Raw genomic sequence first — 20,158 nt, forward strand, 5'->3', positions numbered from 1 at the left:
GATTTAGATGAGATACATAAATAGGAGTTCAGCTCAATAAATTTAATGACCTGGACAAGAAACACATGATCTAACGCTCACTTGAACGCCACGTGTCAGATATGTTCTTTGGATTGCATCCACGTGTCATTTGCGACAGACTGACAGCAGACAGCCACCTTTCTTGAGATTTAATTGTCCCACCCGGCCCCTCCACTCCCTCGTACGGCTTTTTCGTTGTTCAATGCACCCTCCGGGCCGCAAACATTTGCTTATTTTTGGATGTTTTTGTAAAATATAATTTCAAAATATTTATTTTTGAGTTCTCTATTAAATATTATAAAATTATATTTTATTGAAATTTTAAAAAACATGTCATACACAATTCACTGAATAGAGGAGTACTTTTTTATTCCTGACACACATCTTAATACTTCTATAAAATATTATAGTTTATAATATTTTTAATTTTTTTTGAATAAAAATTTAAATATTAAATTTTTATTTTCATGTTATTTATGTATTGTTTTTCGGAGGACTCAACAAAAATAAATAATATTACAAATAGGAAATTTTATATTATTATATTCTGTGATATATTTGAATATACTCTTTGCTTGTATTATGATCAGAAAAATAGTTATAGGATCTGCACACTAAATCTGCTGATTCTTTTTTATATTGAATTGGATGTCCCGGTAATTTAAGACACCACCGTTTCATCCAAATATCTTAAATTTGAGGTTAGGACATATTTAGTACATTGTTGGACACTTGGACTTGCTCTAAGCTACTGCGGTTGAAGCCTATTGATATAAAGAGAGAGAGTAGTTTGATGGAATGCAGAACTTTATGTAGTCCAGATCTGTGGTTTGATGGAATGCAGAACTTTATGTAGTCCAGATCTGTTCTGTCAAATGTATAATACCTCTACATGATAGAGTTGCAAACAATTAATTAAATCATTGAGAAGGTTTCAGACTGCAGAATCCATTTGCCAGAGCTTCACTCAGGTAGTCACACTCATTCCCGTGGTATTGTTAAATATGTATACTTCTGCTGCCCCATTACCAGTAATATATTTTGTTGGATAGACCCGAGATATTATCACTCTTTTCCATTTCCCATAGAAAGCTCTCTCTATATCGAATGATCAACCAATAACCTCGTAGATGGTTATTTCCCATGGAGAACAAGTACATCACTGCCATAGATCAGCTTCTCAATATCTGAAGCTCGACGATCTTGATTGATCAGCATCTATATGAAAACCATTAGTCTATTTGAAGGCGATGATAAAACATTACCATATTCAAAGAATAGTCATACAATTGTAAAGTTGCTACTCTGTGACATTTTTGTTTGTCTGTGCACTCTTCCTAACAAAGGATCTCTACCGTGAATTTCAAGTATTTCCTAGTTGCCTCGTTTATGCTGTGTGTGCATTCTTCCTAACAGTGTGACTCACAGATATATGAGATATCAGAGCACCATAAATTACGAGTATATTATCTGCTAATTACCCTTGATCTGAAGTTTTTGTAACAATTGTTAAAAACGAATATTTAAAAGGGTTATGTTAAAATTTTATTAAATTTGAGATCTGGCGGCTTTAATATTAAGTTTATAGTGTTGTTTTACCCTTTTGTATACTGATAGTATTCGGTTGATTCCTAAATCTGTTTAACATTTAAAAATGAATGTGAAAATCTTATAAAAGGTTTAGACAATACCTGTTAGTTGGAACTGAAACTTATGGGGTCAATCTGGCTAAAGCTCCATGATCCAAGGATTTGAAGTTAGAATCCTGAAATTCAAAATATGATTGTTCATTCAACGTGTTTAGACCTACTTCCTGTTTAATTATATTCTTGAATTGACACCACAATTGTCAAAGAGTAAATCCAAAGTATCACCCAATTTTGCATCAATTGACAGTGTTTGTAGCAAACTAACAATTGATCACTAGCTGGCACCATATATGACAAGATCAACGCACAAGGTACAAAATGCATCACAATTGAAGTTGTCCCTTTCACCCAAAAGGAGTTGCTGAAAGAACCTGACCTTATGTATGTTGCACATCGTTGGTTGACGCGATGCTGGATTTCCCCCATCTTGCCCTCCTTGTGTTTGTTGCACGTATGTGATGGCGGTTTTTTCCTTTATAAGGCAGGTTGTCAGGGGAACATTTCTCCACAATTATTCCCCGTGAAGCTCAGCTGGATGCTGAATCGGGAGTACCAATAGTGGTATACTCATATCAATGTCCTGAACCTTGTTACTTGCATACGAAGCAGCCCTTGATGTGACGTACGGACATGTAGCCACAGAATTCAAAATGGTCCAAAGTATGAGCTAGAAGTTAAACTTATATGGTCCAATTTGGAGAAAATTTATGATGGAAGGCATCATATGACCCCTGACATACAGTTTGTTGATCATCATCTCGTATAAGAACGCAGGGGCTTCTGGGAAGACAGAGTATAATAATTTCTCCATGTCCAGATTTGACGGATATCCAGGCTATATTAATAAGAAACAAAAGAAAAGCATATTCATCAACTGAAGTTTATATGTTCATTTAAAATATTATAATGTAAAACATTGAACTTACTGTCTTATGCTCGTATCCACATCTGTGAAAATGTCTTATAGATTCTGTTGATAAATATGTCCTTGTATCGGCATTATCATGATAATATAATCTTTGTAGCTTGGAAGCTGAAGATGATGGTGTAGCTGTCTGTATCCTTGTCCAGAAGTCGATTGGTATTGCTTGCTCAAGGGTATCGCTGACAAGTGATTCATAATAACGCTTATTAAAATCTCTGTATTCTCCTAATTTCCTAATAAAGTTGTATCTATCTGAACTGGTCCAGACCACAGGACAATGTGTAATTAGGAATGATTCATCTCTGAAACAAAGGAAACAAAGATCTCTAAACAATACAGCTGCATAATGCAAACAATAAAATTCGTTAGTCATTATTATTAACGCACCTTAAAAAGGCAGAACTTCCATGGTTCCCCACATACTTTTGACAAAGTTCATCAAATAACTTCCTTTCACAAGCCCCTGATACTTTTGATTCCAACACCATTTTATGGAGTTCCTTAAGGTCATTCCGGATACCTTGCTCACACTGTATAGCTACAAGAGTACAAGTCTTATAATAACCTTTTATAACCATTTAACTTATATAAATATCAATAAAATAAACTTGGTACGTATATTAACAAATATACCTTCGAAGACAGCAGGAAATGCAAGTGTTGGAAGGTTACCAGAGATGCGTATTCCTGCTCTAATGTTCCCAAAATACTTTCCATCTTGATGAAACATACTCACCGCAGAGAACAGAGAACTACATAAATTAAATTAAAGTAATATGTCTCATTAATTCATAAATATAAATGCAAAGCTTACAGTTTGTACAGAAATATTAAATTACTAACCGGAAAAACAAAGTTAAATCTTCTTCATTTAAAGCACTTGAATTCCACGCATCAAATGTTTGAGCTGAAACTTGATCTATTATAAGACAAGGTTTATCTACTACTCTCTGGGTTGCCTGTATTCTTATTTGCACTGATCCTATATACATATATGGACGACTAATCAATGCTTTTACAGGTGAGACACAGTAAGTTCTAGCCACATTCAGGGGAGCTAATGCAGAAAGACTGCCGAGCCATCTCCTCATTCTAGAAGCTGCATGGGTATATTGGAAAATCAAAAAGGACACTTTTCTGGCGGTCTCTTCCTGGCCAATAATATCATACAATTTTCCATGATAAAGATTGACGAGATGTGGATCGGTCCCATCAATAACATAGTTATCTGATGCCATTATAATATTATCACTCAAGTTGTGATCTTGACATAAGAAGGGTTCACCGTTGAAGTTTATATTGTCCGTCATTAGATTCACAACTTGCAAAATAAAAAAAATAGTTATATATATTAGTTATAATCATGTGTTAAGAGTTAAACAACCTTATTCATCAAGTTTAGAGGTATAAAAAAATAGATCAAGCAATTGGAAGTCATCACAGACTTAAATTAAGCTAAATAATTTGGTTGAATCTGTATCTGGTAAACAGGCATCAATAGAACAACTTAGCACAAGCATAACAAAGCTGGTACATCATTTTATGTACCCATGGACCTCTAGACCTAGATAATATTTTATTGACCCGAATCCCTAATGCTAAAACCGAATCAAAGATTTACTTAAGATGCGAATCAGCTTAAAGATTATTTTCAGTAATCAATATGTCATCAACACTGGCAAAAACTACAAGCTCAGTTCATGAAAGTGTGCTTAAGCTCTCAATATTAGAAGGAATGTTTTTAATTATTAGTAGATATCTAGGGCTTAGATTATGCACAATCAACAAGCTGAGTAGAGTATCCAGAAATAATAATACAAGTTTGATAATCCTAAATCAAATACACATTAAATGTAATAGAAAATCAGAAAATAAACACAAGTAGATTGCTAAACAAGTGCTACACATACACCATATAATCAAAAGCACTAGTAAATTGACCATAGCACATTAGATAAAATGAGAGCATAATATTTGTAGGCTTTACATAAAAAGAGGTGACTAATAAATCATAAAGAAGCTCTTGAGATATAATTGTGTAAAACTAACCTGGGAAGAAGCTTTGGACAATGCTGCAACAGTATGATTGAAAGATGGACAATCGGAGGTATCTAAAAATGTGTTAATCAACATTAATATACAAAGATTAAGAGTAATTAGGGTCAACGTAATCATGGGAGAGTGGTAGTTTGAATCGAGATGCTTCCATTTTTCAGTTGGTCAACTAGTCAACTGCTGCATGTTGCTGTAATAGACAGACAGTTTAAACATTTATTCTAAGTATTCACGGATGACAAGAATTGATTGCATTTTGTACTTAGGATTACGAATGTGTTTCAGAATTTTACAAAACACAAATCACATTCAAAAACTTTCATCCACTAGTTATTCAGGCAGTTCATAATTTTCATCTTCGCCGTCGTTTAACACCCATCTTATCATTAAATAATGAGAGACAAATGAGAATTTTAGATTTGTCTATTTAAACTTTTTTTTAAGTTTTTAAAATTATAAAATGAGAATTTTAGATTTGTCTATTTAAACTTTTCTTCAAGTTTTTAAAATTATGATATGATATTTATATATAAGCAATTGTTCAAATACAACCCACTAAAATAAAAACTAAAATACAGGAAACTATAGCTAAAGATATCATCCACACCATGTATGCCATCACTTACCCCCTAAATATGTCATCACCTATCTAGGAACCACTTTCGCCTCACTTAATACACCCCGGATCCGCGAGAGCCTCGCTAAGACTCCACACACGCCCGGGCTCCGACAGCCTCAAGAGTCGAAACTTGCCCCACCATGATCCCACTAGGCTCCACCCTGACCGTACTAGCCCTTTTTAGACCCGACTATCCATCTCGGGGTTCATCCCTGGTCCCAAACCCTTACCATTCTGCTTAATCGCATTGTTTTGTATTTAATTTGTATTTTAGTAATTTGTATTGGTATTAAATAACTAATATCAAGTTTGATTTAAATATTCAAATATTATATTTTTAACTATAACAGAAGAGAATGAAATATAATTGCGCTGATAAAAATTATGAAATGGGATTTATAATTCTCAAAATTCTGGTAAATATCTATATTTGAAAGCAAAATATAAAATACAATTATCTCTGAATATAATGAATGTACAATATCAAAATTAGAAGTACATACTTTACTTGATACTCCCTCCGTTTCAAAATACATGTCCACTTTTAGAAAAAAAAGTTTGTTTCAAAATACTTGTCCACTTCAACTTTCAATTTAAATTTATATTTTCAAAATCAACTCTCCTTCACATATTTTAAATTTATATTTCCAAGATCAACTATGCACCACATATTAGGTTCAATTAATGACTTAATACACCTCTTTTTTTTTCTCAAAATCACTATGTGATTTTTTGAAAATGGACATGTAATTTGAAACGGAGGGAGTACTGTATAATGTTAGTTTGTTCGGTCAACACTCAGCATGTCATACAATCAACAACCTAGTTTTGATAATTTCGAAATCCAAACTGAAAAATCAAGAAGTCACTTAGAGCAAGTCCAAAGCTGCCTCAAATGATGTCCTAAGTCATAATTTGAGGCATTTGATTGAAAACATTGCTCCAACAGTGTCCTAGTGATGCCTTAAATCACTAGGACAACTTACTTCAGCCCTATTTTTAGGGCTCACCTACTTGAGCCTCATTTCACTTTTAATAATAAAATATTATCATTCTCTCTCTCCCCACTACTTTTCCCTCTACTTTTTCATTCAAAATATTAATATTTTAATAATAGGGCTTGTGGATAAGGCTTTTTGTTGGAGTGAATTTATAAAAATGATGTCCTAAACTACTAGGACATCATATTTTATTATTTATATAGGGCATCCACTAAGACACTCTTGGACTTGCTCTTAGTGCCTTCTTATAGCTTATTCATTGTTTTCTTTTTCACTTGATAAAAATGGGGTTTTTCTATTTTTTTTTTTTTTTAAGTAGAAACCCACAGCAGCTACCCTTTTGGGTGCACACCGAATAAACCCACAGCCGTGGCAAACCACGTGAACCAAGGTAAGAATTTACTAATGTTTTTGAATTGCCGTTTGACAGCTATGTTTGACCTTTTATGACAACATATTCATAGTCGTAGGACTACTTCCCGCCCCTTGCTGAAATAGTCTAATCAGTCTCGATAATATCAAGTCATTCACTCCTGTTTCATAAAAAACATGTTATATTTTCAAGATATGCTGAATCTCCGACCAAACTTGGTGGTAAACCGGCAGAACAACCCAAGAAAAAGATTAAAAAGCCGCGTTTTTAAGCCCGAAACCAGGACAATAAAATTTAGCAAAGAAAGAACACACACTTGCACCGAAAAGGAATATTTAAGATCAGAGCAAATAACATGAGACTAGGACAAAGGATGCAGATAAGAACTGGCCACACAACTTAAGTTTCTTCTAATTCTAAGGGATTCAAGACTTCCCCTGTTATACAGCATAGTCGACACAGTACCTATGTAAGAACAGAAAAGCAAGAGAACAAAAACAAAAACTCAGAATCTCAAACAAGCCGGTAAAGCTTGTTCAATAAGCATCTATTTTGTGCCCTGATCTATTGTTCCAGGGAATGAAAACTTGTGGCTGCTAAACATGAGTTGAGATCTAAGAAAGCTTTGCCATATGTAAGCCTTATGGAGCTTGGACTCGAGAGATGTATCAACGACCATGATTAATTCCTCAACTCTCACCTGTGTTGGCTATCAGGAAAAAGAAGAAAATTAGAATCGATTTGACAATTCAACATAATTGTAAACAGATCAGTTACTAGTATTCTTTAAAATGATGATTCGACATAATTATAAAGAGAGAAATTACTAGTATTAGTACTTTCAATCTAGTCATTCCCAGTTGCTACATGCAGGTAGTGGCAACAGTTGTCGATATTTATAGAATTCTATACATTAAGGTGGTATATATTGTTGTTAAATATTAACAAAATTACCTCAAGAATAGATGCGGTTTGCTTCCAAATTAATGGGTGTCGACCCATTTGAATTACCTGAAACAAAACTTTCATTGGCTTCTTCAGAAGACTCAATAGCTTCAGCAATCTCTGCCTTGATCTGCTCAAACTTCTCTTTTAAGGCCGAGGAATTAATAGCCTTCTCAATTCCCTGCTTTATATCTTGCTGCAAAGCCTGCATCTTGTTTTTCGACTCTGTACTAGGTGTCGCACCGGCACTGGCTACTTCTATCTTCAAAAGTTCGATCTTGCTTCTTAATTCTGATGAACTACTTATAACATCTTTAATTATCTTATTACTTTCTTTATTGAGTTCATCCACTTTTGCCTTTACTGACACAGGAACTTTGTTAACACGCACACCCAAAGGCTCAAGAGCATCAGCAAGTTCCAACTCTATCTCTTTCTTCACCTGCCCAATTTTCTCCTTCAACCCCTGATCTAAGTTATCAACTCCAGATGCACCGCTGTTTTTAATTTCAGCCTTCAGTGCTTCTATTTTCTGCTTTATGTCAGGCTGATCCAAGATGTCTTTGTACTTCTTTTGGATCTCTAGCTGAAGTGGAGATGCCTCCTTGTTCTTTTCAGATAGACTTTTGGCTGTAGATACTTCCTTCAACATTCCCAGCTTACTGCTAAGGCTTTCGTAATTGGGAGCTTTATGCAGGTTCTGGTTGAACTCATCCTTAAGCTTCTGCATCTTGTCCAGTAGAGCTGGTTGTATTAGCTGGTCTTTTGAATTCCTTGCTTTTGCAAATTCTTCTTGTAACATCACAATTTTGTCCTTAAAGCCCAAACTCTTAGCTGCCACCGAATATTCATAATCAATTTCTTCTTTCAGTTTATCAATCATCTCATTCATACCCGAATCTGGAGGAGCAGCAGATGATTTTTTTGCTTTCAGAATCTGCTCTTTCAGCTTTTCAACCTCGCCCTCTAATTCTGAGTTGTCAGGTCTTGGGACAACGGTTTTTTCTGTCTTTTTCATATGTGCTTTCTTTATAGGATCTTGCGGAATTCCTTCCTGGAACCCACCAAGTTTCCGGTACTTGAGCATCCGATGCTTTAAAAGTTCTTCTGTATCCATCTTTAAAAGTTCCTATGAAATCATACAATGCACAAAGATTAAGCGAGAACATGTTACACTCATAGAAATTGAAGATTAAAGTTGAATGTACTGACATCCATTGACTCCACAATTGCAGATTTGATCTGTTGCGAAGTCCAGTAGGGATCAGCATGTGCACCACCAAGCGGCTCCTGCATTTTAATAAAAATTGGAATCAGACAACCTAGCTGTTAAAATATGGGAACCCAAAGAGGAACTAAAGCAATTCCTTAGATAAGAAAAGAAGGGGTCTGAATAATTAAAATAACAGATGAAGGGCCAAAATTCTGGACAAAATTCTTGTCCTTAATAGTATAAATAGTAGGAAAGGGTAGAACTATCCTCCAATACTAAAGTTCGTAATATTGTTTCTTCAAAACAAAAAATTTTAAAAGCTCGTTTAAAATTACTTTGATATGCTTATTTTGTTGGAAACAAGAGTTTCTGGGCGTGAAATTGCTACAGTCCCATTTTTCGTTTTAATGTGTTTTAACACAGAAAATTTCATTGAGTGTAAACTGTATAAATAAGTTCCTAGGTTGAAGAAATTTCCGCCCAAGAACTTGAATCCAAGTAATATAGGAGCACATCTTCAAATTCTTTCATCATCTATGTTTACTATGTTGCAATTCAACTGTATATACAATATACCAATTGACTGCAGTACTGCACAGGGGGGTTCTGCCTGTTTGTTTGTGTGTGTTAAAGAGGGAGCGGAAGATAATAAATTGCTAGATAGAATCTCAGTTTAAGTAGAACAATACAGGGATAATGCCATCTGAAATTTGCAGCTTAGTCAGTTCAGTAGCAGTGATTTTAAGCTTCTCAGCAGCCTGCAAATAAAGGAAGTAAAAAAAAAAAATAAGGTTTAGCAAATTAAACCAGCAAGCCAAGATCTCAAAGTTAAAAGTTTCTACAACCTTCGGAGATGCTTTGGCAGTCTTCCATAGAATTGCTGCGCATGCTTCAGGACTGGAATGATATAACCAAGGCAAAGAAGATTAACACATTAAACTGGTAGATATGTATATATTGGATCAAGAGGCATTCAAAGGAATAAAGCAACCTTGTTCACTTGCTAAAACAGGTTACCACTAGTTAAATTCTGCAAGATACTCTACAGATTAATAAAATAAAAAAATCCCCCAAGTATATTTTTTAATAAGTTTATACAAGTTCAAGGTAAATTATATACCTCCTTTGCAATTTACATGAAGTTTTCCTTTTTACACGACTCAAATGCACCTTCACAAGAGCACTTTGTGAAAATGACATCTGCCTTATAATTTGATTAAATTATAAATTAAAATAGAAAGAACGCAAATTAATTGCACATTAATTTTCTTAAACAAATTTTTACTAATTTCTAATCATTAGACAAACTACAATACAGTCGAAAAATACCGCTGCTAAATTTGAACATACGACCATACCATATAACAAAATTTCTCATAAAGCATCTACAATTGCATGTTTAGCCATTGACGATGCCAGATGCAAAGCACACATGGGTTTTAAGAGGCAGAAGGCAACAACACAAAGCTTATTAAAAGTGTCAACACTAATTCTGATTATCTGATGTGAATGCGGGATTTTAAGGATAGTGATATTACCGAAGTACTGAAATTATCATACTACATAAAACACTAGAAAGAGAATGTTAATCTAGTAATTGAAAATATCTTTAGTTACCTGGCAACATAGAACACAGCGTTTTCAAGCATTAACATCTTATTACAACATCCGATGGCCAGAGCACCGCCAGACCCACCTTCTCCCATGACAATGGAAACAATAGGCACCTTCAGACCGAACATAGTCCTCAAATTGTGAGCAATAGCTTCACCCTGTATATATGTTCACAAAACAATTAATGTCATTAAGCCGGGAGCGATATAGAACTACACATTCGAATAAAAGTATACACATACTTGGCCCAGTTCCTCTGATTTAAGATCTGCATATGCTCCTGGAGTGTCTATAAAAGTAACTATAGGGAATCCATGGTGATCTGCATAATACATCATGCGTAGAGCTTTCCTGTAGCTGTTGAAAACAAAGATACAAATAAAAAATAAATTAAAATATTCTGATTTTCTGCAATTTGATATATTTTCCCGTTTAATATATTTTAGGATAATATTGAAGAACTTTCTTCACTATTAGCTGTCCACCTTAAAATCAAGATATGGGAAACAAATAGATAACTGAATCGCCTCCTTATATACATACCCATGGGGAGTTGGCATGCCGAAGTTGCGCATGATGTTCTCCTTGGTATTTCTACCCTTCTGTTGACCAATGAACATGTAGCTTCTTCCGTTTATAGATCCAAGGCCCGTGATTATTGCAGGGTCATCATAACCTCCTCGATCTCCATGAAGCTCTACAAACTGGAAAGTTATCATATAACAATTGAGAGATCATACAGCTATCCTTGTTAGTTTACTACCCAAATAGAACATAAAAATTAGAAGTTACAAAATCTTCAAATATAACCTTCTCGGTAATATTAAAGATGTGGTCAAGACATGTTGGCCTGTTAGGATGACGTGCAATATTCACACGTTGTATGGGAGTCAAATGAGTGTAGAGATCTTTCAGGGCCTGCAATAATTATCTCAAAGTGAGCAAAGTTAGTTGACAGAGACACTATGCAATTCACAAATCACCAATCAAGGATAATATTGGATCATATTGATGATCTCAAATTCATTAAGCATATCCACCATATGTTTTGTGCATACCAATTTACCAATCTCTTTTAAAGTTTGTGTATATATTATAGACTAATTATATTAAAAAATTTGTACATGTATAACCACCACTTGACAAACAATTACCCCATATATATCATGATAACCAAGACAAAAGAAGATTTTGGTATTTACTGCTGTTTAGATATAGAAATCTTAATGTATTGGTTTATGACTTACACGTTGATTCAACAAAAGAATTAAAGATATCAACTTCACTGCTAGAAGTGCACAGAATAACCATCAATGAGCAATCATGATACAAATAGAACCATGAACGACATATATAAGACAAGACATATATATACTACAAGATCTCTGCCCAATCTTATATCTGCTTCAGCAAAACCATATATATATATATATATATATATATATATATATATATAGGCCAACATTCCAGAGAGGGACTCCTTATATAGAGTTATATAGTGCGTCACTATAAATCATCAATTTTATTATAAGTTCTGTTATAGAATATATATAAAACGTGATTCTAATATAGAATACTATAAAATAAATCTATTTTAAGTAATTTAACACTTAAAATTTGATTAAAAAAAGTATATTTTCGAAACTGATTCTACAACAGAATAATTCTGGATGATTATTATTCTGTTATAGAATCATGTTGAGATATTGCATAATTTTAGATGATCTTTGGAATAAAAAAATTGTATAACTTCGTTTTCGGTTTAATAATCAAAATTTGCAATTATATTTCATAAAAAATATAATAGAATATATATTATGTATATATTTATAATGGTGTGCTACGTAACTCCATATAACAGGGTATGCTATGGAGTGCTACCCTATATATATATATATATAATATTAAATATACTTTAAAATTTGTATAAAGGGCGTACAAAGCATAGATTAATAATACCTGCTGATACTTGTTTTCTAGAGAGATAATTTGATCGGTGAAGTCGAGGCCTGTTTCATTAGCCATCTTTTGCACCTGTACTCGAGACAAAAATATATTTATGAGCAAAATTTTGGTATACAGTACACCTCTTTCAATTAACAATAAATCAGAATAAAAAGAAAATAGTTTAACAGAAGACATACATCAATAATTTTCTTCTGTAGGGCCACTAGAGGTTTTTCAAACTCCAAAGTAACAGGCTTCGGTTTCTCTTTCAGAGGTTTAAAAGGCGATAGATGACTTAAAACTCCACCTTTCACATTTGGGTCAGCATTGTCAGGATCAGGCCATGGATATTCATGCTTCTTCACCTTCCTTACTTTTGCAACAACTGCAAATTCCCTTTTAGTCATGCCCAATCGTGCTCTTCCTAAGGTTTTCAGAGGCACACCACTTATACCATTACTTGAGCTTTGAAGTAGGTCAGAGACCGTAGTCCCAGAAGCCAAATTTCCAGTAAATTGAGAATGCAACATGGATGCCATTTTCCCAATTCAGATTACCGCTACTCCAAATTCTCAACCTATTCAACCAAAACAGCTGCTAAATCAATTATTTTCGAAATATGATGAACTCTAAAGCATCGTCTTTACACACAATTGTGTAATTTTGGCTAAAGAAAAGCAGATCCTCAAGATCTTACTTCAAAATTAGTTATCAAAGCAAAACTATTACATAAAAATGCAAAAGGAAGCCTAGCACAACAAAATAAAAATTAAGATTTTTACTTCTACAGAACATAAAAGCAAAGAAGACTAAAAACTAATAAAAATAAAGATACGTCCAAACTAATTTTTCAACAAAAATAATAAATAATCAGAAATTAATTATACAATTTTGAACTATAAGAAATCATCAATGTTTACCCATAATTATCTATAATTCTAACCAATTCATTACCTAAAACTTCTAAAGTTACAAAAACCCTAATAAAAAAATAAGAAGAATTAATTTTACACCACACCACATGTCCACATCCAAGCATAAGAACTACTCCCTCTGTCCCATTTAATTCTATACGTTTCTTTTTAACTGCTCGACACGCATTTCAATGCTCTTATAAAATATAGTTCCGTAACTTATTTTTGAGATTTTCTTTTTCTGTATAAAAATATAACATCCGGACTTTAATTCAGAAAAGAAAAATTTTAAAAATAGATTGCACAACTACACTTTTCAGGAGCATTAAAGTCCGTGCCGCGTCCCCGTCCCCCAATGTATACTACTCAGGGGGACGGAGGGAGTATATACTATTGAACCAAACCAAAACATAACTCGAAATTTGATAACAAACCAATATCAAAGATTACTCAAAACCAACATTTGAAACAAAACAAAGCTTCAGTATTTCCACATGATCATATATATAATGCTCAAAAATGTAATGCCTCGTGACATCAAACCCCAACTTAACCATCAAATTAAACATTACACAAAATCAAAGGCCTAAGTCCCAACTTCATTGCAAAAACAATCAAGCTTCCATTTTTATTCCACATATCAAAGCAAACAAACCATAACTATCAAACCAAACTGAAATACAACTAAAAACCACATAAAGCATCAAACTTTCACATAATCAAACACAAACAAATCCATCAAACCAATCAAGATTCCATCTTTACATCATAACAAAGCAAAACAAGAAACACCCAGAAGAGCAATCTCAAAAACAACATATCTGCAACTAAAAACAACATCATAAAACCCAAATCTTGGTGAATGAGCAATCACATACCCAAAGATTGAAATGCAAGCTGAAAATGAATCTGGGCCACCAAGAAAGAGCTAAAGAATGAGCATAGAGAGGTGGTGATCACCAAAAGAAGGAGATTTGGGGGCGTTTAAAATGAGAGTGAGGAGATGAAAATAGTGTATATATTGTGAAGTGGCCTCGGTGAGATCGTCGTTAGGAGAGTTTTGTTGGGTTGTACATACAAAAATGAATATAGAGACAAAAGATTGAAAAATGTAGAAGGGCCTCGTGGGGGAGTTTCGATACTTACAATGCGAACTAAATTGGAGTTGAGCTTTTTTTCCGGTTTGACAGTTGGGAATTAATTCGGGTTTTTGGGTGGGACATTCACGGTTCATCAACTTCACGTTGGATTTCTCTTTCGTTTTTTTCTTTATTTTTGTGAGTATTTCAAATTGTACATGATTTTTATGAATATTATTTTATTATTGAAAACAGGAGACTACACATGTTTAGTGGAATATTATAAGATATATCGGGGATTTCAAAAGGAAAACAGTTTTTTTTAAAAAATGTTTTATTTTATATATTTAATAAAAATACATATTTTTCAAAAAATCGAAAAGCAACTTCAACACTCTTTTGTTAAAAAAAAATGAATAGAATTGCATTTGATTGTGATAGAACGCATATTTGCAATAATTTTCAGAAATTAGTAAAATCATATTTTTTTAAGAAAATAATATTATTGATAATTTCAATATAAATATATAAAACATCTTTCACTTCACTTGCTAAACATATATAATTCGAGACCTCAATTAAAATTGTAATTTTTTGACTCATAAATAAACGGTTGACCGATTTATTGATTTTTGATATTATTAGTTTTCTCATAAAGCATTCAATTAATGTTTATAATATTATATTTTCCAAACAACTTAATATGTAAATGCCTGAAAATTCAATCAATTTTATTGGAGATTCACGACTAGGTCTGTTTGCAAGAATATAACAAAACACATGAGTTAAAAGAATCTTGAATTATCTCCCTGATGATACATGCTTTATCAGCAAAGCCAGAGTTCCAAAGCTATTTTCCTCTACAAAGCTGTTACTATCAGAGCATAATCTTTTTCAAGCAAAAAATTCTATTGCACCAGATGGCCTACAGGCTACAACTTTATGATTTGAACTCAAATTTTACTTTAATTTACTTTATCAGGTATAGTTTAATTTATTAATTAGCACTTAATGAGGATCACATATCCTGCTGCGGCATTCTTTTACTCAAGCTGACTCTATACTTTTAACCAACTTCTTAGCCTGCCACCAAAAAACCAAGAGGAAAGCATATGTCAGAAGCAATAAAATACATCCAAAATAAACTTAAATCTACTTATAGTCAGGAGAAAATAGTTAGGGTTGCTGATACAACACTTATGTAATCAACTTCTTAATAACGACTTGGAATTATAGTAGTGTTACACATAATCTAAATATATTGGGGTTTCCGGTTTCAAACGGACCTTGAAACCACTAGCATGATGATGTAGACTAAGGGTACAAGATACATAGAATGCTTTGATTAAGATCGAGATTAATACCTGCTCCAACGTCAAAAACATGATCACATTCCAAGATCCAAGCCGTCCAAAATTTGGAATGAAGCCCTTGTAGAATGCAAAAGGGCCCTGAAGAATTTCATGAGAAGTTTTGTTAAGTATCTCATCACGATGCTCTATTTACTTACTAATGCAAGACTTCGCAACCAAGTTAATTACTAAATATCTGAGTATAATGCATTGCATAATGATCGAAAATAAGTTGCCAATGGTTGAACAAATCATATCACAGTGAAAGATTGGTTCAATAGATTTCACTAAAGTCAATGTTTATTCTCAAGTGAATAAAAAGTCACTTGAAAATTTGTATTGATGATTGCTACAGAAAAGTAGTCAAAAATATTCCTGTAAAAAAAATTGAGTTTTTGGACAAACATGTCTCACATGTTCTATTCTAAAGAGAACAAGAAAATTAAATTGTCCGTCAGGTGCATATTGTTTGGAGAAAATATTGAAGCGAAATTAAATTACTGTTAGTCGATATATAGTAAGCTTACATCATTCTTCAAAGTCTTCACAAAACAGTCGAGTGTATTTTTGTATGCGGTCGAATCTCCCATCATTCTTGATTTGACCTGTAAAAGTAACCTCTCCCATTATTCACTGCTTAGAATTTGAGTGCAAGTCCAAAATAAATAGTCACAGCATGTCCATAAAGGCTAGTCTATACCAAACCTCAAATATATTATACATGGATACACCTTATCAGCATGAAACACAAATACTACCTATGGTAGTCAGGATGAAGCAATACCAGATTATGAAACTAGATTACAACTAATCTCGAGAGGCAACACAAAGCATTATCCTTGTGTACCTAATTACCTATAACTAGAAATCATCGCTGCATTGTAACAAATGGACCTTATAAATGTTCTAAAAGAGCCCTAAGATGTTATAGTCTAGTACACATTACTTCTGGATCTTCTAAATTTTTTATGAATCTACCTATTAAACAATGCAGGAGGTGATTACTTCATAAACAGTTAAATAATATTTATGTTCGTACAAATGAAACAGAATGGGTTATGCTATCTAGACCAGTGGAGGGAGGCATCAGAGACGGTCATGGTTTATTAGTACACTAAGATAATCCATATGCAAATCAGACACCGCACATAGAGTACACTTCTTAGTGCCTTTATTGTACATGTAAGAGAAGGATCAATGATCAGCCAATTATTGCCTAATGCATCTAGAGACAAAATGAAAGAATTATGAATAAGAGAATAGCTGTGATGTATTGAAGGAAAAGAAAGTCGTGAGTATCAAGACCAGCAAATAAGATAACAAGTAGTGGAAAAATACAAATCACAAGTCATAGCTTACCAAACAATAGAAGAGAAGGAAAGAACATTACTCCTATAAATACTCTGCTCAGGATTTGAGCAGATGTATTGTAATCCCAACAAGAAGGATTACGTCAACATCTTGCAATTAACTACTGACGACTAATGATTGATGTGTGGGATTATTTATTAAATAATTAAATCAGAGGCTCGCAGATACAGGGGGAGTGCCTTATCGATGCCACTGAGGCAAGGCACAGAACCCTCGTCTCCCCACTCCCTGTACACCTTTGATGACACTGTGTGAGAAGAAATATGTACTTCTGACTGACTTTATGGGAAGGAATCGTGCTTTTCTATAATAAGTGACCTTGCAACCATCAAATACTTTGTAAAGTTCTTACGTTGAAGTGTACTTTATATGCTTCACCATGCAAAAAATAAATTACCACGTTCTTCAAAAGTCCTACAACAATGCATGACAAAATTGAATCACATTTTACTGAATATTTACATGTCATCCACATGTCGTAATTATATTATTTATTAGTCAGATTAGTCCCGACTCCAGAGTGGAAATTGCAGCATTTTTAAAACTGTAGCATAGTCGACCTAAAAGCAATGCACACAGTTGAATGCTCAAAAGAAGTTCACTAAAGACTACAATTGCAAAATATGTAAAATACATGCATTTAAGACAGAGACTCTGACCTAAAGATTTTTAATATGTGAAGAAACTTAGTCATAAGCAGACACAGTGTATTCATCTGAAGAAAATCGCTTATTAAAACAACAAATATATTCAGCACAAAGAATTTACCACATCAACCGGAGACCCCACGCAGACTGCAACAAAACCTGCTCCCAGACCAGATAATATATGCGTAAGAACATTGTCAGTAAACCCTGGGATCTTCAAAATTGTCTGTACAAAACAAAGGAGTTAGAAGTCTAATAAATTTCCTATAGTAACGAGTAAACGGTGTGATAAGTTTAATGATTCTGGAACTAGCCTGCTTCACTTGATCATAACTAGCTAACTCAGCCGCATTTATGATTGCATTGCGTGCAACATTCGGCCCAAGTCCAGTCCATAAGGCACGTACTCCTTCCTAAATTATTGATTCACTGTGAGGAAAAATAGATAATGACAAGTGGTCTGAGAATTCATGTGGGCGGAATATTGTAGAATAACCTGTTTTGCTATTGTGGAGTACGCATTCAGAGCTCCACTATACCGCCTTGGAACACCAGGTGCTAGTTTCCCTTCAGCTTGAAGTCGGACTTTCACAAGATCGGTAGGATTTGCCACCGCAATAGCAAGCGCACCTGTTTCATTTAATACAATATATCATTGCTACACAAGCTTCTAAATACAGATAATAATATTATCTATATAGGAAATCTAATCTTTCAGCGGGCCGATATCTTGGTGGATGGGAGGATGGTGAACACATACAAAAATATAAGCTGATAACTTTATAGGCTCTATGAATTTTCATATTCTTGTGCCAACAACTTGTATGAAAATAAATTCTGTATTCTCACCAGTTGTAAGCCCAGCTAGTATCTTCTTGGTTAAAGGTACATCGCCAACAAAATTTTCACCCACGTAAAGATTCTTGACCTGTCCCATGTACAGAAAATGCAATTGAATTGTGACTGCTGAAGCAAGAAACAACAGATTTTATAAGTAGAAAGTATCTTACGTACAGGTTCATATAATCCAATCCTCAACCCTCCAAACAAGCATTGCCGATGTAATCCAGGTACAATGCCTTTCCAGAGGGCAGATAGACCTTCTTCCCTTGCAATCGTGCCAACTGTACCCAACATACCATTGTACTTTGGTAAAACGACTCCATCGCCTACAAGAGCTTTCTTTTGTAGTTGAAGCCTAACCTTAGCAGTATCCAAGGGAATTGTACAGATCTGCAACAAAATCATTACAGATCACTAGCAAGAATTTACATAGCTCATTGACGCTTATCATAACAAAAAAATCTATTAATCCTATGATGAGTATCATAGATTCCTAATAACCAAAAAATCTATTAATCCTATGATGAGTATCATAAATTCCTAATAACCGTAATAACTTAGTTAATGGTCTACAGCTTAAAGGAATAAAAAAAAAAAATAGATGGTAAGTATAATGGTAAAGGAACCTCAACAACACAGATTAAAGATATTGGTAATGTCAATCAAAGATTAGATTAAACCGTAAACTTGCCAGTAAGGTGAATAACCTTGCCGTCACTGCACCAAAATCATAGATCTAGCCATTTCAAAAAATCATTTCCAACTAACACTATGAAGGTCAACTAAAGAAATACTAGCAGATAATTACATATGCACATATACACACACAGATACAACAGCATTCTAATTAAAAACAGCAGAAAAGTCTAGGAAAAATGAAAGAAACATATAAATCAATTGTCTTTGCAATGCTTACATCTGCAGAAACAATTTGGCCAGATCATAACAAAAAAACAATCACACTCTAGTACAAAATAATTCTAAAAAGAAAAAAAGAAAAAAAAGAAAAAGAAATGATCCTAATAAGTAGTTACCTCAGCAAAACAAGCAGCAAAAGCACTACTAGCGAAAGTGCCAGGTAAAGAAATGTCTGATTTAGAGTTGCCACCGCCCACCATCTTCAAGGCAAGGGATTGATGAAATGATGACTTGGGGCTTGATTGATTATAAGGGTGTATACCTTGTACTTGTTGCTAGAGAGATTATGTATTTATGCAGACAGAGAGGCAGTGAGTATAGTTTACAATATCTAACCACCATGTGTGTATTGTGTATGTATGTGCGAGTATAATAAAGAGTTTTGGAGTGGGGGGATTCTCATTCTCGGGAAAAGCAAAATGCAAATTGGTTTCAGACGTCATCTCAGATATAGAGTATGTATTCTTGGGCATAAATTATTATGCTGCGCTTCCTTTGCATACACTGTCCTAAACTTTTTATTGTGTCTGCATTGTATCGTCCCCCTAAATTCTAGGCCTTCGTTGTCTGGCATTCCTTCTCATTGTATTCCGAGTTTTTGTCAATATTTGGTGTCCGTTCGAGCTTTCCAACCGAACTCTTGTATATACCTTGAACAAAATTTGACACAGG

General features: G+C 33.9%; 3 protein-coding genes across 7 annotated transcripts; all 3 read right to left on the reverse strand.

Annotated features, from left to right (window-relative positions):
* Window positions 1–629: 629 nt before the first annotated feature.
* LOC108221022 (uncharacterized) lies at window positions 630–4,980 on the reverse strand. 4 transcript variants are annotated; one of them, XM_064092872.1, is made up of 8 exons: window positions 4,645–4,980; window positions 3,439–3,916; window positions 3,229–3,347; window positions 2,983–3,133; window positions 2,597–2,774; window positions 2,047–2,505; window positions 1,713–1,786; window positions 630–1,239 (listed from the first exon to the last, which is right to left on the reverse strand). In XM_064092872.1, exons 2-6 carry the CDS (start codon window positions 3,903–3,905, stop codon window positions 2,338–2,340), a joined length of 1,083 nt encoding a protein of 360 aa, XP_063948942.1. In that variant the 5' UTR covers window positions 3,906–3,916; window positions 4,645–4,980; the 3' UTR covers window positions 630–1,239; window positions 1,713–1,786; window positions 2,047–2,337. The 4 variants fall into 4 exon arrangements, with proteins under 4 accessions (XP_063948942.1, XP_063948943.1, XP_063948941.1 ...); XM_064092873.1 differs by having other exon boundaries at window positions 2,597–2,897; window positions 3,439–3,694; window positions 4,645–4,978; XM_064092871.1 differs by having other exon boundaries at window positions 630–1,223; window positions 2,597–2,897; window positions 4,645–4,978.
* Window positions 4,981–6,959: 1,979 nt separating this feature from the next.
* LOC108223636 (acetyl-coenzyme A carboxylase carboxyl transferase subunit alpha, chloroplastic) lies at window positions 6,960–14,389 on the reverse strand. Of its 2 annotated transcripts, none has more exons than XM_017397983.2 (12): window positions 14,155–14,389; window positions 12,560–12,939; window positions 12,375–12,449; window positions 11,226–11,333; window positions 10,959–11,119; window positions 10,658–10,772; window positions 10,419–10,573; window positions 9,647–9,698; window positions 9,491–9,559; window positions 8,801–8,878; window positions 7,598–8,717; window positions 6,960–7,352 (listed from the first exon to the last, which is right to left on the reverse strand). In XM_017397983.2, exons 2-11 carry the CDS (start codon window positions 12,899–12,901, stop codon window positions 7,599–7,601), a joined length of 2,274 nt encoding a protein of 757 aa, XP_017253472.1. In that variant the 5' UTR covers window positions 12,902–12,939; window positions 14,155–14,389; the 3' UTR covers window positions 6,960–7,352; window position 7,598. The 2 variants fall into 2 exon arrangements, with proteins under 2 accessions (XP_017253472.1, XP_017253473.1); XM_017397984.2 differs by having other exon boundaries at window positions 7,655–8,717; window positions 14,155–14,327.
* Window positions 14,390–15,136: 747 nt separating this feature from the next.
* Window positions 15,137–20,103, reverse strand: LOC108220324 (mitochondrial uncoupling protein 1). Its single transcript, XM_017394064.2, has 9 exons — window positions 19,603–20,103; window positions 18,740–18,958; window positions 18,575–18,653; window positions 18,222–18,355; window positions 18,040–18,138; window positions 17,847–17,951; window positions 16,235–16,312; window positions 15,720–15,806; window positions 15,137–15,438 (listed from the first exon to the last, which is right to left on the reverse strand). The coding sequence occupies exons 1-9, from the start codon at window positions 19,684–19,686 to the stop codon at window positions 15,403–15,405; spliced, it is 921 nt and encodes a 306-aa protein (XP_017249553.1). The 5' UTR covers window positions 19,687–20,103; the 3' UTR covers window positions 15,137–15,402.
* Between the last annotated feature and the right edge of the window lie 55 nt (window positions 20,104–20,158).

This window comes from Daucus carota, chromosome 5 (genome assembly GCF_001625215.2).
Source record: "Daucus carota subsp. sativus chromosome 5, DH1 v3.0, whole genome shotgun sequence".
NCBI classification, from domain to species: domain Eukaryota; kingdom Viridiplantae; phylum Streptophyta; class Magnoliopsida; order Apiales; family Apiaceae; genus Daucus; species Daucus carota.

Excerpts from the sequence above, each read along its gene's own strand:
- LOC108220324 (XM_017394064.2), bottom strand. The coding sequence starts at position 19,686 with ATGGTGGGCGGTGGCAACTCTAAATCAGACATTTCTTTACCTGGCACT. Across the intron at positions 18,959-19,602 it reads TTGCTGCTTGTTTTGCTGAG|ATCTGTACAATTCCCTTGGA; the intron begins GTAACTACTTAT and ends ATTTTGTTGCAG. Across the intron at positions 18,654-18,739 it reads GGATTGGATTATATGAACCT|GTCAAGAATCTTTACGTGGG; the intron begins GTACGTAAGATA and ends TACATGGGACAG.
- LOC108223636 (XM_017397983.2), bottom strand. The coding sequence starts at position 12,901 with ATGGCATCCATGTTGCATTCTCAATTTACTGGAAATTTGGCTTCTGGG. Across the intron at positions 12,450-12,559 it reads TACAGAAGAAAATTATTGAT|GTGCAAAAGATGGCTAATGA; the intron begins GTATGTCTTCTG and ends TCTCGAGTACAG. Across the intron at positions 11,334-12,374 it reads TAGAAAACAAGTATCAGCAG|GCCCTGAAAGATCTCTACAC; the intron begins GTATTATTAATC and ends TAATTATTGCAG.
- LOC108221022 (XM_064092871.1), bottom strand. The coding sequence starts at position 3,905 with ATGACGGACAATATAAACTTCAACGGTGAACCCTTCTTATGTCAAGAT. Across the intron at positions 3,134-3,228 it reads ATTTCCTGCTGTCTTCGAAG|CTATACAGTGTGAGCAAGGT; the intron begins GTATATTTGTTA and ends GTACTCTTGTAG. Across the intron at positions 2,898-2,982 it reads GGAAGTTCTGCCTTTTTAAG|AGATGAATCATTCCTAATTA; the intron begins GTGCGTTAATAA and ends CCTTTGTTTCAG.